This window comes from Chaetura pelagica, unplaced genomic scaffold (assembly GCF_000747805.2).
Source record: "Chaetura pelagica isolate M959 unplaced genomic scaffold, ChaPel_1.0 scaffold150, whole genome shotgun sequence".
Taxonomy (NCBI): domain Eukaryota; kingdom Metazoa; phylum Chordata; class Aves; order Apodiformes; family Apodidae; genus Chaetura; species Chaetura pelagica.
This window is the reverse complement of record NW_009952052.1, coordinates 3749870-3762644: the sequence shown is the minus strand read 5'-3', so window position 1 is coordinate 3762644 and position 12775 is coordinate 3749870. Positions and strand designations below refer to the sequence as shown.

General features: G+C 36.8%; 1 protein-coding gene across 1 annotated transcript in view; it reads left to right on the top strand.

Moving 5' to 3' along the window:
* COL12A1 (collagen, type XII, alpha 1) overlaps positions 1-12775 on the top strand; it is a 98065-nt gene that overhangs the window by 45326 nt on the left and 39964 nt on the right. Inside the window, exons 23-37 of the mRNA XM_010003393.1 lie at positions 176-305; positions 868-1013; positions 1307-1436; positions 2241-2380; positions 2508-2637; positions 4038-4177; positions 4466-4598; positions 4699-4725; positions 5037-5179; positions 6958-7087; positions 7902-8041; positions 9408-9537; positions 10025-10167; positions 10951-11080; positions 11985-12127. Of these exons, the coding sequence (XP_010001695.1) occupies positions 176-305; positions 868-1013; positions 1307-1436; positions 2241-2380; positions 2508-2637; positions 4038-4177; positions 4466-4598; positions 4699-4725; positions 5037-5179; positions 6958-7087; positions 7902-8041; positions 9408-9537; positions 10025-10167; positions 10951-11080; positions 11985-12127 (1935 nt within the window). The remainder of the gene's footprint in view (positions 1-175; positions 306-867; positions 1014-1306; positions 1437-2240; positions 2381-2507; positions 2638-4037; positions 4178-4465; positions 4599-4698; positions 4726-5036; positions 5180-6957; positions 7088-7901; positions 8042-9407; positions 9538-10024; positions 10168-10950; positions 11081-11984; positions 12128-12775) is intronic.

Genomic DNA, 12775 nt, shown 5'->3' with positions numbered 1-12775 from the left:
TGTCAGACAAAATACATAGGAGCTTAAGACCATGCCTATCTTTAATTCTATCCCATTAATTTCTAAAGAGTTTCACAAGGAAGGTTTTTTTGTTTGTTTGTTTTTTGTTTTTGTAGAGATAAGATTACAAATGCATTTGCTGTACAGTGGTTCACATTACTTCTCTTTTATTTAGTTTTATGTAAGTAGGATGGAAACAACGACAGTTCTAAAAGATCTGAAACCTGAAACAGAATATGTTGTTAACGTGTTTTCTGTGGTAGAAGATGAAAGCAGTGAACCTCTAATCGGCAGAGAAACAACTTGTAAGTTAGAAATGTAACTTGAATAACATGTTAAGAGCCAGTTTGGCATGTGGCAAAATGTTCAGTAGAACTTCTAGCACCATGAGATTTCTTCTTAGAGGAAACAAATTTTTTAATTTGAATGATGAAATTGTGCAGTGTTATACTGGTTGTTCAAATCTTGGCTGAAAAATTTTAACAAAGTGAAATTGCATTGTGGTAAAAAGTGTTTGTCCCAGTTTCTTTCCAGGCTCAAAAAGCACGGCTGTATAAGACTAGAGCAACAGAAATAAACTACAGGACAGAGTTTATAAATTCCTGAAATCTGATCACATACAAACATGTACTCCTAATTTTTATGCTAGATAATGAATTCCTGCTACTAGCAGCCAAAATACTATAAAAACTCTTTATAATTTTATAAGACTAACAAAAAGCCAGTTACAACGCAGTTACATCACTTCTATGAGACTTAACTTAGACTTTATGTTTATGTGCAATATTCTCAGTGGTACTGCCTGTGATGGGAAATATTAAAGGTGAGGAAGGTAAAGGAAATAAATTTATATCTTTTATTTGGCAGTGCCAATCTCTTCAGTTAGAAACCTGAATGTGTATGACATTGGATCCACTTCCATGCGAGTGAGATGGGAACCTCTCAAAGGAGCAACTGGTTATTTATTAACATATGAACCTGCAAATGCCACAGTCCCAGCCACAGAAAAAGAGGTAAGAGAATTTGTCTTCACTTCCTGACCCCCAGCAAAAACAAAGAAAACCCAAACAAATCAACAAAACCAGATAGATTTTCTGGGTGTATCATAGCAGTCAAAAGAGACGGGCATGTACTTCTCAAAGGGTAGTGAACTTAGGGAGATATTGTATACAATTGCATCAGTCAGGAAGCTGTAAATGTACTGTGAATCTAACAAACAAAATTCCCTTGAAGTTAAATCATTGTTTGCTTTTCTGCCATTGCTTTCTTCAATTTTTAAACATGGTGTGTTATTTTTCGTGTGCAGATGCGTGTTGGACCATCAGTGAATGAGGTTCAGCTGGTAGATCTCATCCCCAATACTGAGTACACTCTAACAGCTTACGTATTTTTTGGTGATCTCACCAGTGACCCACTCACCACCCAGGAAGTGACATGTATGGATATCTTGGTTTTATGCTTTGTTATTGCTTCAGCAACATTGAACTTTCATTTGATTTCATGCAACAGTTTTTATATATTATGTTTTGTTTAGCATACCATCTTTTCCATATTTTATACATTTTCTAACACTCATACAATTCCAAGAGATTTTGAAGGCAATTTAAATGGAAATCGACCAACTATTAAAAGAGGAACAAAAGGGTTTACCTTGAATAACGAGAAGATTTTGCTTAATCTCAATGTTACAGTGTTTTTGAAAGGTTTCAAATTTGCTTGCATTAAATTAGAAACCTTGTTCCCGAATTCAGACATTCTCTTAAGTATAGAAAATTCTAAAGTAATATGTCATACCAAGAAAAACTAGATCTAAACATGACTTCCTTTTTATTAAACCTTTTGTTAAGCATCTTTTCTTAAACATTTCTTATGGCAGAGGCATGTTTCTCGGCCAGATGCATGTAGTACTGTTATTCTTACGTTCTTAAAAATGTTAAGCACTTAACTGTACATGAAAAGTGACTGTTGTCACCAAAAGTTATGGTCTTAAGCATTGATACTTCTAAAAGCATTGTGCTTATAATTTACGAAGGTGAAAGTACTGTAGTTTATAGCTGTTTAGCTCGTTGCTGGGACAATAACTATTAAGCTGTCTAGTCTAATGGCCAGAGCAATGAACTTCCCAGAAAGTTATTGCCTCCATTTCAATGGAATACACTGAAAGAATTTAATTTCTGTTGTGAGAGACCTATACTTCTGTTGTGGATAGCATTTTCGCTTACTACTCATAATTTTTACAGTACCTTTGCCTGGACCCAGAGGCTTAACACTTCAGGATGTTACTCACAGCAGCATGAATGTCCTTTGGGATCCTGCCCCAGGGAAAGTTCGGAAATACATCCTAAGATACAAAATAGCTGATGAAACTGATGTAAAGGAGGTAAATGACAATACTTAGTGCGGAATACTTCTTTTGTTTTTAAGTACAAGAATTTCTGCCACTTAATCAAATGCAGAGTCAGAAACAGAGCAATTTACAATCCTTAAATCACAATTTTTATTCTTAGGTGGAACTCGACAGACTCAAAACCAGCACTACTCTTTCTGAGCTTTCCTCCCAGACACTGTATAATGTAAAAGTTGTTGCTGTATATGATGAAGGGGAATCCCTACCGATAAGTGCAGATGCCGTCACTCGTAAGTTTTCCTAAGAACCTCTCTTTTTTTGCCTTATGTTCTATTTAGGTTGCATGTGTTGCAATATATTACTGAGTCTTGGTGGAACTGTAATTCAATCTATCTGAGAAATGTTTGACTTGCATTTGTAGCATTATGTGCAATATAATCCTGGGACTATTAGATCAGTTCATTATCTTGCTGTCATAAACTCTGAGCCTGCAGTCTGAGGAGAGGGGACAGGCCAACGACTGAAGGAAAATTATGCATGTTTAGAAGCTGAAGGAGAAGTGTAGAGGTAGAAGTAGTAAGCAAATATGACGGGAGAGAAAAGGTTTAGTTAGTCTATGCAGAAATCTAGGAAAGTGTGTAGGAAGCTGGGACATATGCTAGAGAATTACAGAGAAATGGTCTTGCTTCTGATCCATGAGAGTTTTTGTGCCATGGAATGCTAAACCAATCTGTCCTTTTAGAGAATCATCAAGGCAGCATTTGAGTAATCTCAACAAATAGAGGCAAGAAAATGGTGTTGCACAAACAGTAAGAGATGATCCACATACAACAGAGATGACAAACTGAAAGAAGGAAGTTGGTATTAGGGAGACTCATCCTGATCTAGACTTATGATTTAAGAAGACAGTTAAGCAGAAGAACTAGAATAGAAATAAGCAATTTTACCTTATCACTGCCCTTCACTCTGATGTGGAATAAAGGAGAAAAAACATACACGTGCTCTCTCTCTCTTTTTTTTTTTTTTTCTTCTGAAGATTTCATTTTGTAGTCTGCTGTATTCAAAAGTGTTTGTGAGATTATTTTTTGGCTTACTTTTGTGCTAACTTTTCTGCTATAGCTGTGGTTTTCTGGGAATGTGTGTGTAAGGAAAAAAAGGAAAGCTTTTTCTTAAACTTAGTACTCTGGTTATTCCTATTTACTGGTTCCTCCCCAGTGGCTATAATACTTTACCTCCTCAACCTACAGTCAGTGAAGACTTTCTAAATAAATCGTAACAGAAATGCACCATTTATTTGGCTTATATAAAGTATTTAAAGAAGTGGGAGAAATGCATGCAGGAGCTTGACCTGTGTGAGTGAGTTCATAATTGTTCCTTCTAACTCCAAAATCTAGAAGCAAGGACTTCAGCTGTTGTGAGTAGGCATGTGAGTTGTGACCTCTGCTGAGGTCAGTACAGCTATGCCTGTTTTATCAGATGATGACCTGGTGACATAATTGTATGAAGGACAATTTGCTTAGTGTAGGTGGGCTGGGTTATACTACAGCATTTTATTGTAGCCAAAAGAAGCATGGTGACTGAGAGCTGAATCTTCTACATAATCTTCTAAATTTTCTGAATAATTCCTTTATTTAACTGTATTTGTTCTGTAGTCATATTTTGTGGAATACTTTTCCTTTTCTCATAATAGAGCCTGTGCCAGCACCAGTCAATCTCAGAATCACAGATATAACCACAAATAGTTTCAGAGGAACTTGGGATCATGGAGCTTCAGATGTCTCTCTGTATAGGATAACCTGGGGACCTTATGGAAGATCGGAAAAACAGGAGGTAAGAATAGAAAGTCACCCTAAGATTTTATGGGCAGTCTCTCAGAGGGTATATTTTAAAAATCAGAAATGTAATTAGTAAATGACCTGCAACTTGCAAGGCCTCCTGTTGTGCTCAGTAGAAATTCAGTGGGAATGTGTGGAACATGTAGTTACAGCTGCTTGTAGAGGTGTAAAAAGTTAGTGTTATATCCCACTCTCTGTTTCTCTGTTTTTAAAATTTTATTTGTTTTGGCTTAAAATCTATTTATTTATTTATTTATTTATTTATTTATTGTTTTCCCACAAGACTATCTTAAATGGGGATGAAAATAGTTTGGTCTTTGAAAATTTGAATCCAGATACATTATATGACATCTCAGTTACTGCCATCTATCCTGATGAATCTGAAAGTGATGACCTCATTGGCAGTGAACGAACAGGTAAGTAAATAAAGGATTTCTGCCTGTTGTTATTCATAGTTATCAAATTAGAAGGCATACATGTACAAGAATTCTGAAAGCTCTTTCTACTTTTTTCTAGTACCCTTGGTACCTATCACCACACAAGGTAAGAATCTGAATTTCCAGGTATGGGATTTTTAAAGCAAACTCAGAGCTATCTTTTCTTAAACTGTGAGGAATGTTGACATAAAAAAGCTGAGATCATTTAATAAATATTATTGTGTATTTGGAAGAATACTAAACACTAGATTACCACATGTTTATTATTTTACAAACATTACTGTTTGTAAAATCTTGTACTTAATGCATTCTGCTCTGGGTCAGATACTCATGCGGCCCTAAAAGCATGAATGAAGTGTTTGTGCCTGCTTTTTGCTTGAACTACTTATTTTTTCTTATCTTTATTACATTTCTCAGCCCCAAAGAGTGGCCCACGAAACCTTCAGGTCTACAACGCAACTTCACACAGTTTGACTGTGAAGTGGGATCCTGCCAGTGGTCGAGTGCAGAGATACAGGGTCATTTACCAGCCTATCAGTGGGGATGGCCCCGAACAGTCGGTAACTAATTTTGAAATGCTATAGCTATTCAACTTAAATGACAGTTCTGCAAATTAAACCGTTAGAATACTTTATTTCCAAAGCAAAGTAGTGTATAAATTAATCACCTTTTAGGTGAAGATTTGTATTTATACTGAAAGAGAGTAGATTTAGGTTGGACATCAGGAAGAAATTCTTCACCATGAAGGCAGTAAGGTGCTGGAATAGGTTGTCTAGGGAGGTTGTTGATGCCCCAGCCTGGGAGGTGCTCAAGGCCAGTATGGATGAGGCTTGTGCAGCCTGGCCTAGTGTGAAGTGTCCCTGCTCATAGCAGGGAGGTTGGAAGCTGATGTTCTTTAAGGTCCCTTCCAACCTTAGCCATTCTATGATTCTATGATTTGTAGTGCATAAATACATTCTTGCCATTTTCTTTCTCTTCTTTCAAATCCATGGTAGAATGCTCTTTATTGAGCAAAACCAACTTTGGATACAACTTGTTTTCTTGAAAATCACATAAGTAGAATAAAGTTAAAATGTGTTGAGGAGCAAATCAATCAGTACATGAGACTGCAAGTCACAGATATATATAGTTATCACAGTAATCAATAATATGAACTACCATTACTACTTCCATAGTCCAGAGTTTTCCATTGTTTTCATAGCATGGTTCATGTGGGATCAGAAGGAATTTGCTATGAAATATACCGTGGACAGTTGAGACTATCTCTTTAACACTAGGGACAGAATAACGGCTCAGAAGCAGTGGCTGCAAAAACAAATCCATGCAAAACATACGCTAGGGCAGTGTTTGAGATATTTTAGTGCCTTTGAATATCACTGAACAGCTGTAATTAGAGGGACAGCCAGTACTGTATGATCAGCCAGCTTTCCCTGTGTCATCAGAGCTGTGGTGACTGCTGGCTGCCTACGCAACACAGCCAAGGAATGGTAATTCAGTCAGCCTGTTTATCAGAAATGTGTGCTACTTAAAAATGCCCTATTCTGCAGTGGGAGGCTGTTGTGGTTACTGCCTAATGACTCAGAGCAACAGCATCAGATGAAAACCACACTCATTTAGTGTGTTCCTGTAATCGGAGATCACACACGTTCAGAAGCATATCTAGGAATGTTTACTTTAGAATCAGTTGGATACTTATTCACCCATTTTTAGGTTCTTCTGAACAACATGTGTTTGAGTTGAGGTAACTGAACTGTTGAATGGATTGAGTAGTTGAATGTAAGCTTAGTGAGAAATCACTAGAAGAGTAAGGAACTGAAGTAATTTAATTAGTATCTGTAATGAAAAGCTGGTACTGGAGTAAAAAAAAGAATCCTGGGCATTTTGTTGACATTTGTGAAAAGAATATACTTAATAGACTTAGTCATTCACAACTGCATTTTACCTGAGAGTAGAGCATAAAGAGCCCAATTCAAAGTTAAAATGTTAAATGTTAAAATTAATAAAAGACTCTAATTTATTTCAATATTATCCACTTAGAGGCAACGTGGAGAAACACCTCTGTGCTGGCATAGATTTGGCAGTGGATGTATAATTGTGGTTATAGGCATGTTTGGAGGTCTTAAAGAGTACTGGCTTTGCGTTACTGGACTCTGTCTAGACTTGATAAGATGAATACATACTAAATATTATTCTGCTGTCAGTGTCAGCCACAAGAGCATTGCAGCATATATCAGCGTTTTTCACTCTGCATTAAATGCTTACATTCTTCTCTATAACAGTAAGCATAAAAGGGGCAGCTTAAAGAGAATTTTGATATTTTTCTTTTGTTTTGCTGCAGACGATGGTTGGAGGGCGGCAGAACAGTGTGGTGATACAGAAACTGCAGCCTGACACACCATATGCTATTACTGTCTCATCAATGTATACAGATGGTGAAGGGGGAAGAATGACAGGACGAGGCAGAACTAGTAAGTAATTTCTTGAGATGTTCTTTAATAGATGCAAAACGACATTGATGTATTGCTTTTCAAATAAGGTGAGAAAAATGTATTGTGGTGAAATTCATTCTGTCTTTATTTGTCATTTGTCCTCTGATGGGTTTCAAGTATCTAAAGTAAGAAGGCCTGTCAGGCCACTGGTTGCAGAGAAACCCTGCATCACTTAGACTGGATGCCCAGCTTTTAAGGCTGAGAGAAACCATAATGCTACTATGGAACTTCCATCTCATTTTAATCTGTTTATATGTTTTATGCCACAAATTAGTAAACATCTTACAGCATATAAAGGCCTGTGACTCTCATATGTGAGCTGTTAAGTATAAGTTTACTATTTTCCTGTCAGGACCCTCAGTTCAGAGGGGCTTGACCTTTGTTTGCAGTGTGCACTTCGAGACCAGCATTTTATGTTGATAGAATTTTATGCTAACTAGAAATTTATTAATTAAGTTAGTAATTAATTTGTCCTTAGCTTACTTTTGAGCTTGCAATGGAAAGTCATTCATAAAAATGTGTTTGGTGAGGAGTGAGGAAAACAATCCTAATGAACTCATGGTGTAATTCTAAGAAAGTGTCCAGAAACAAATTTTTCTTTCTGTATTTCTCACTCCTTATGCTTTTGGATGTGGCTGATGTGGTCTGATTAATGAAGACAAATAACGTCTTACATAACTATTAAACTTGTTGGGTTTTAATTTTCCTGATAATGTATTACATAGGCAAGATCTGGCAGCACAGGTGAGAGAATGTGGTTCCACATTTCTGACAGCTCATTGGTCTGTTTCAGAACCTCTCACTACTGTGAAGAACTTGCTGGTTTATGACCCAACCACCAGTACTCTAAACATTCGATGGGATCATGCAGAAGGAAATCCTCGTCAGTATAAAGTGTTTTATCGACCAACAGCTGGAGGTGCAGAAGAAATGGTAAGTATCACAGAATCACAGAATTTTTAAAGTTGGAAAGGACCTTAAAGATCATCGAGTTCCAACTCCCCTGCATGGGCAGGGACACCTTCCACTAGACTAGGATGCTCAGAGCCCCATCCAACCTGCCCTTGAACATCTCCAGGGATGGAGCCCCCACAACGTCTCTGGGCAGCCTGTTCCAATGTCTCCCCACCCTTAGACTGAAGAATTTATGCCTGATCTCTCTTCTTTCAGCTCAAAACCATTATCCCTTGTCCTCTCACTGCAAGCCCCTCTAAAAAGACCCTCTCCAAAGGAGGTACTTTGTGTAGATCTCACGAACTGTCTCAGATAAATTGCAGCCCATGGTGCTAGTGAGAGAAATTCTGCTGAGTGGAGAGGGTCATGTTTGCTGATGCAGTGACTTTTTTCCTCCTGATGGCTAACCTGGAGTAAATGCAGAGTACCTCCATGAAAGCCAGTTACTCCCATATGTGTTACAGATGTTTGATTTTATATAGTAGACTTTCAGTGAATAGTTCTTAGCACAGAGACTTAATACCACACACAATTTATTGGTAGAGCAGTGCATGTGAATGTAAAGCTGACTACAAGGTATCCATAAGGCAGCAGACTTAATTTTTACCCATTTTTACTGCTGAAAAGTTATGTGACTGTAGGCAGTCAGCTGGGATGATACTTGTGAAAGCAGAAAAATCCACATAGGTGCCTTATTCTAATCTAAAATGACTTAAACACTACAGAGCTAAAACAATTATGAGAAAATGGAAACCCTTGTTGCAGAATGGCAAATTATTATTCTTTCCCACTTGTGTTTCTCTTTCCACATCTATGTAATTTGATGTGTCTGTGAAATGAGGAGTAAATGAGTTACCACTGTTTTCAGTAGCATCTAGAGAGCTACTGATGATAAATATTCTTAAATGCTGTGGAGTTGTACTTTCTAATGTCAGCTGCTTGTTACTTCTTGTCATTAACATGTTGTAGTGTTATGTAATGTTTATTTTTTTTATTTAAAAAGTGACTTTTTAATGCCTCTGAGCTGCTAAACAGTAGTAATTAAAAAGTTCATTGCAGATTCAGCTACTATTAGTAGTAGAAAAGGATTTGGACCCCAAAGGGATTGTATAGGAGAAAATAGGAATTAACAACCAGTTTTACTAAGTCCAAGAAAGAACCTTCTGAAAGGCAATTCCAGAAGATACCATGACCTCTGTTACTTCAGGCTTCAACTTTTGTAAAGTTTTTATCACGTCTGGTCTAGAAATGAGATGTGGAGAAGTAAGTGAGATAAAAAAAAATCTTAAACTTTTTGCGTATTTATGTAAATGTCATGTCCCTACTGTTCCTTTTAAATTTGTAGACCACAGTGCCAGGAAACACAAACTATGTTATCCTGAGGACTCTTGAACCCAACACACCTTACACTGTAACTGTGGTTCCAGTTTTCCCAGAGGGGGATGGTGGACGTGTCTCTGACACTGGAAGAACTTGTAAGTAAAATAGTCCTTTTCAAGAAGGTGTTAGGATTTCTTGTCTACTTGTCTCAGACAAACTCAGCTCTTATATTGTGCAGTGAACTTACTGTTTAATTCCACACAATTAAAAAATTTTAATTGTAGTACCAATAAAAATACTGGTGAGCAAGTGGCAAATATTGGTGTTAAACGATGCTGAAGTCCATGCCATATACTTAACATTTTCCAGGGAGTTTAAGCTTCTAATGTCAGCATGAGCTAAAATGTGTGGTTTGTGGTGACTTTTCATACCTGTCTGATCAGCAATAGAATAACTAAATGTTATGATCATACCTTTAATTTGCAACATAAACATAGGTATTTTGCTGCCTGGCAGGGATATTCGTGTTTATCTTGGGATGATGCACTTTTCAGCTTCCTTTGAGCACTGTTATAAAATCAAGTAGAACTAGAATTTACGTAAGCGACTTTGTAAACTTAATTTAAATTATCCTTGACCTAGTGGAGAGAGGAACACCAAGAAACATTCAAGTTTACAATCCTACACCAAACAGCATGAATGTCAGATGGGAACCTGCTCCAGGTCCAGTACAACAATATAGAATTAATTACTCTCCACTGTCTGGCCCAAGGCCATCAGAATCTGTAAGTAATTTAGTTTTTATACTATTCCTTAAAAGTATGTTGGGGCTATTACTTCCTTCAATTAATGCAGAACACTAATAATAAGCGTACGCCAACTCTCTGCCCAGGAGAGTCCCTGCTGAAAACTGTTTCTACAGGAATTCAGTTCATTGCAAAGAAGTGTTTGATTTGGTGAAATAAAAGAAATAAGAATAAAGACTAGTTTAAAACGGAGTATTAAGGATTGAGTATCCTTTATTGTATTGCAGGTAAAGATGAGTTAAAATAAAAACTTAAAAAAAAAAAAAAGAAAGCAACATTTAAACATTTATTAGGAAATGTTTAATTATGAAACCAGATGCCAAGTTTATGTGATTTTACTACTAAACCATCTGTTTACCTCAAATCATTAGTGTTTAAGTAGGTTTTGGTGAGTAGTGGCGTCCGGATACGGGTAAAAATTCGCCCTCCAGATGTGGAGTGTGTCAGTAAACTGTGACAGCATTTACTTTTTTCAGTTTCTGTTCCTGAATGTTTAATTTATTTTTTTTTCCTTAACTATTTCTATGGAAAGTGTAAGAAATTAAAACTCCATTTGTAGAATGAGAGCTTCTTATATGTTAAGAATTTTTTTTGCATTTCTATCAACAGTATTTAGTTGTTTTACTCGTATTATTTTTCTTAGAAAATATACAGCATGGTCATGTTCACTATCTTTCTATATTTCATTCAAATTCTTCATTCTAACAAGAAGTGGTATGAACTGAAACTTTTTTACATAGGTACCTTTTGCTTCTGTTTTAGATTGTGGTACCAGGCAACACCCGTGATGTGATGCTGGAGCGCTTGACTCCTGATACTGCTTACTCAATAAATGTTATAGCTCTGTATGCAGATGGAGAGGGAAATCCAAGCCAAGCACAGGGAAGAACATGTAAGAGGCAGTGATATGTATACCAAAATTGGTGTGTAAAGAATTTATAAAATTGGTTGCAGTCACAAATAGTGGAAGCCATTCAGTGCAACTCTGAGGTCAATGCATCTGAATGACGGCTGAAGCAGTTACAAACCTTCATGGAAGGGACCATTTGCTATGTTTTCTGGCAGTTGTGGTACATGCATAATCACCTAAGTAATTTTCACAACTGAAATAAGCCTAATTTGAATGTTAAAGAGTTTAAATCTGTTCTTTAAAACGTGATTACAGATGAAGAGAAATTTATTTTTTGGGGAAAAAAAAGCCATGTTAAGATGGGTAGAACTTGCTGTCAACAAAGAAAACTGTGGTTTTTGTTTTGTGTTTTGCATGATAATTGGTACCTTCCCAGATGTTTGGGTTTTTTGGTGGAGATGCCTAAACACCAAAACCTCATTATTATAATTTAGCTTGTGAAGCTCTTGGTTGGCTTAAACTTGGCTTCTTTAAAACTCGTTCTAGAAATAACGTGTAAAGAAACTGACTGTGGCAGTAATAGGTCACTTCTCTTTTGCTCCTTCTTTGCTTTCTTTATTAAATCCCCATATTAATCTAAAACTAGCACGTGACAGATTATAGTTAATCTTACCTGCTAGAGTCTGAGAAGCAGAGTGTATGTAGGTGCTCAGTTTGCATCTGATGTTCTCTCCCTTCCATAACTGCTTCAGTTCCTCCAGTTAAGACTCTATGTCTATTTAAGATCTTCAGGCACTGCCAAATTGTCCTTGACCAAATCTACCTGTATATGTTTATTCAGAGTTTCAGGGAGGGCCCTTAGCTTTGGCAGCATTTGAATCAGTGAGAGTGAGATTGGACTGGAAGAATCACACTCCATACAACTTTCTGTATGTTCTTTTTTTAGTGCCTCGCAGTGGTCCAAGGAATGTGAGAGTGTTTGATGAGACCACAAACAGCCTTTCTGTACAATGGGACCATGCTGATGGGCCAGTGCAGCAGTACAGAATCATTTATTCACCCACTGTGGGTGACCCTATTGATGAATATGTAAGTTCTGTAACTCCTTGGTAAGCACTGAGATGTTCTCAGTTGATTCTTTAGGCTATGGAAAACCAAAGATATCTGCTTTACATGTAGTGCATTTTGGATACTCTATGGGTTCTTTGGTCATTTATGTCAATGCCGAGAAGCCATGGTTTGTATGAAACAGGTTTTGCTTTTGCTTTTTTTTTGGTTCTGTTTCCTTTCTTCTTTTTTTCTCATAAAGTGGCAGAACATACACTGTTTAATGAACCAACTTAGAAGTAAGATAGTATTAAATATGTGACTCACATATTAATCAGAAGATTCTGAGCAGAACCTGCTTCCAGACATTTAGTTCAGACATAGTGCTCAGTGAGTAGCCATCTATTACTTCATACTCTGTTCATTATTAAGTCAATGTGCTAAGATACAGAATAAACATAAGTTTGCATTTTATAAATTGAAGAGAGTTGGCACAGTTTAATGAGAAAGCAATGGTAACTTGATTCAGCATCTAACTTGCTTTTGTAAGATTCAGTATGAATTGTAAGTGTTTGTGTTTAATTTCCTGCAGCTTAATGATAGCAGAAGTTAATCTGATGCTTATAAAATTCTCTAAGTGTTCGTAGTAAAGTGAAACTCAGATTCTGTAGATGTCAGTGGTAGAATTCC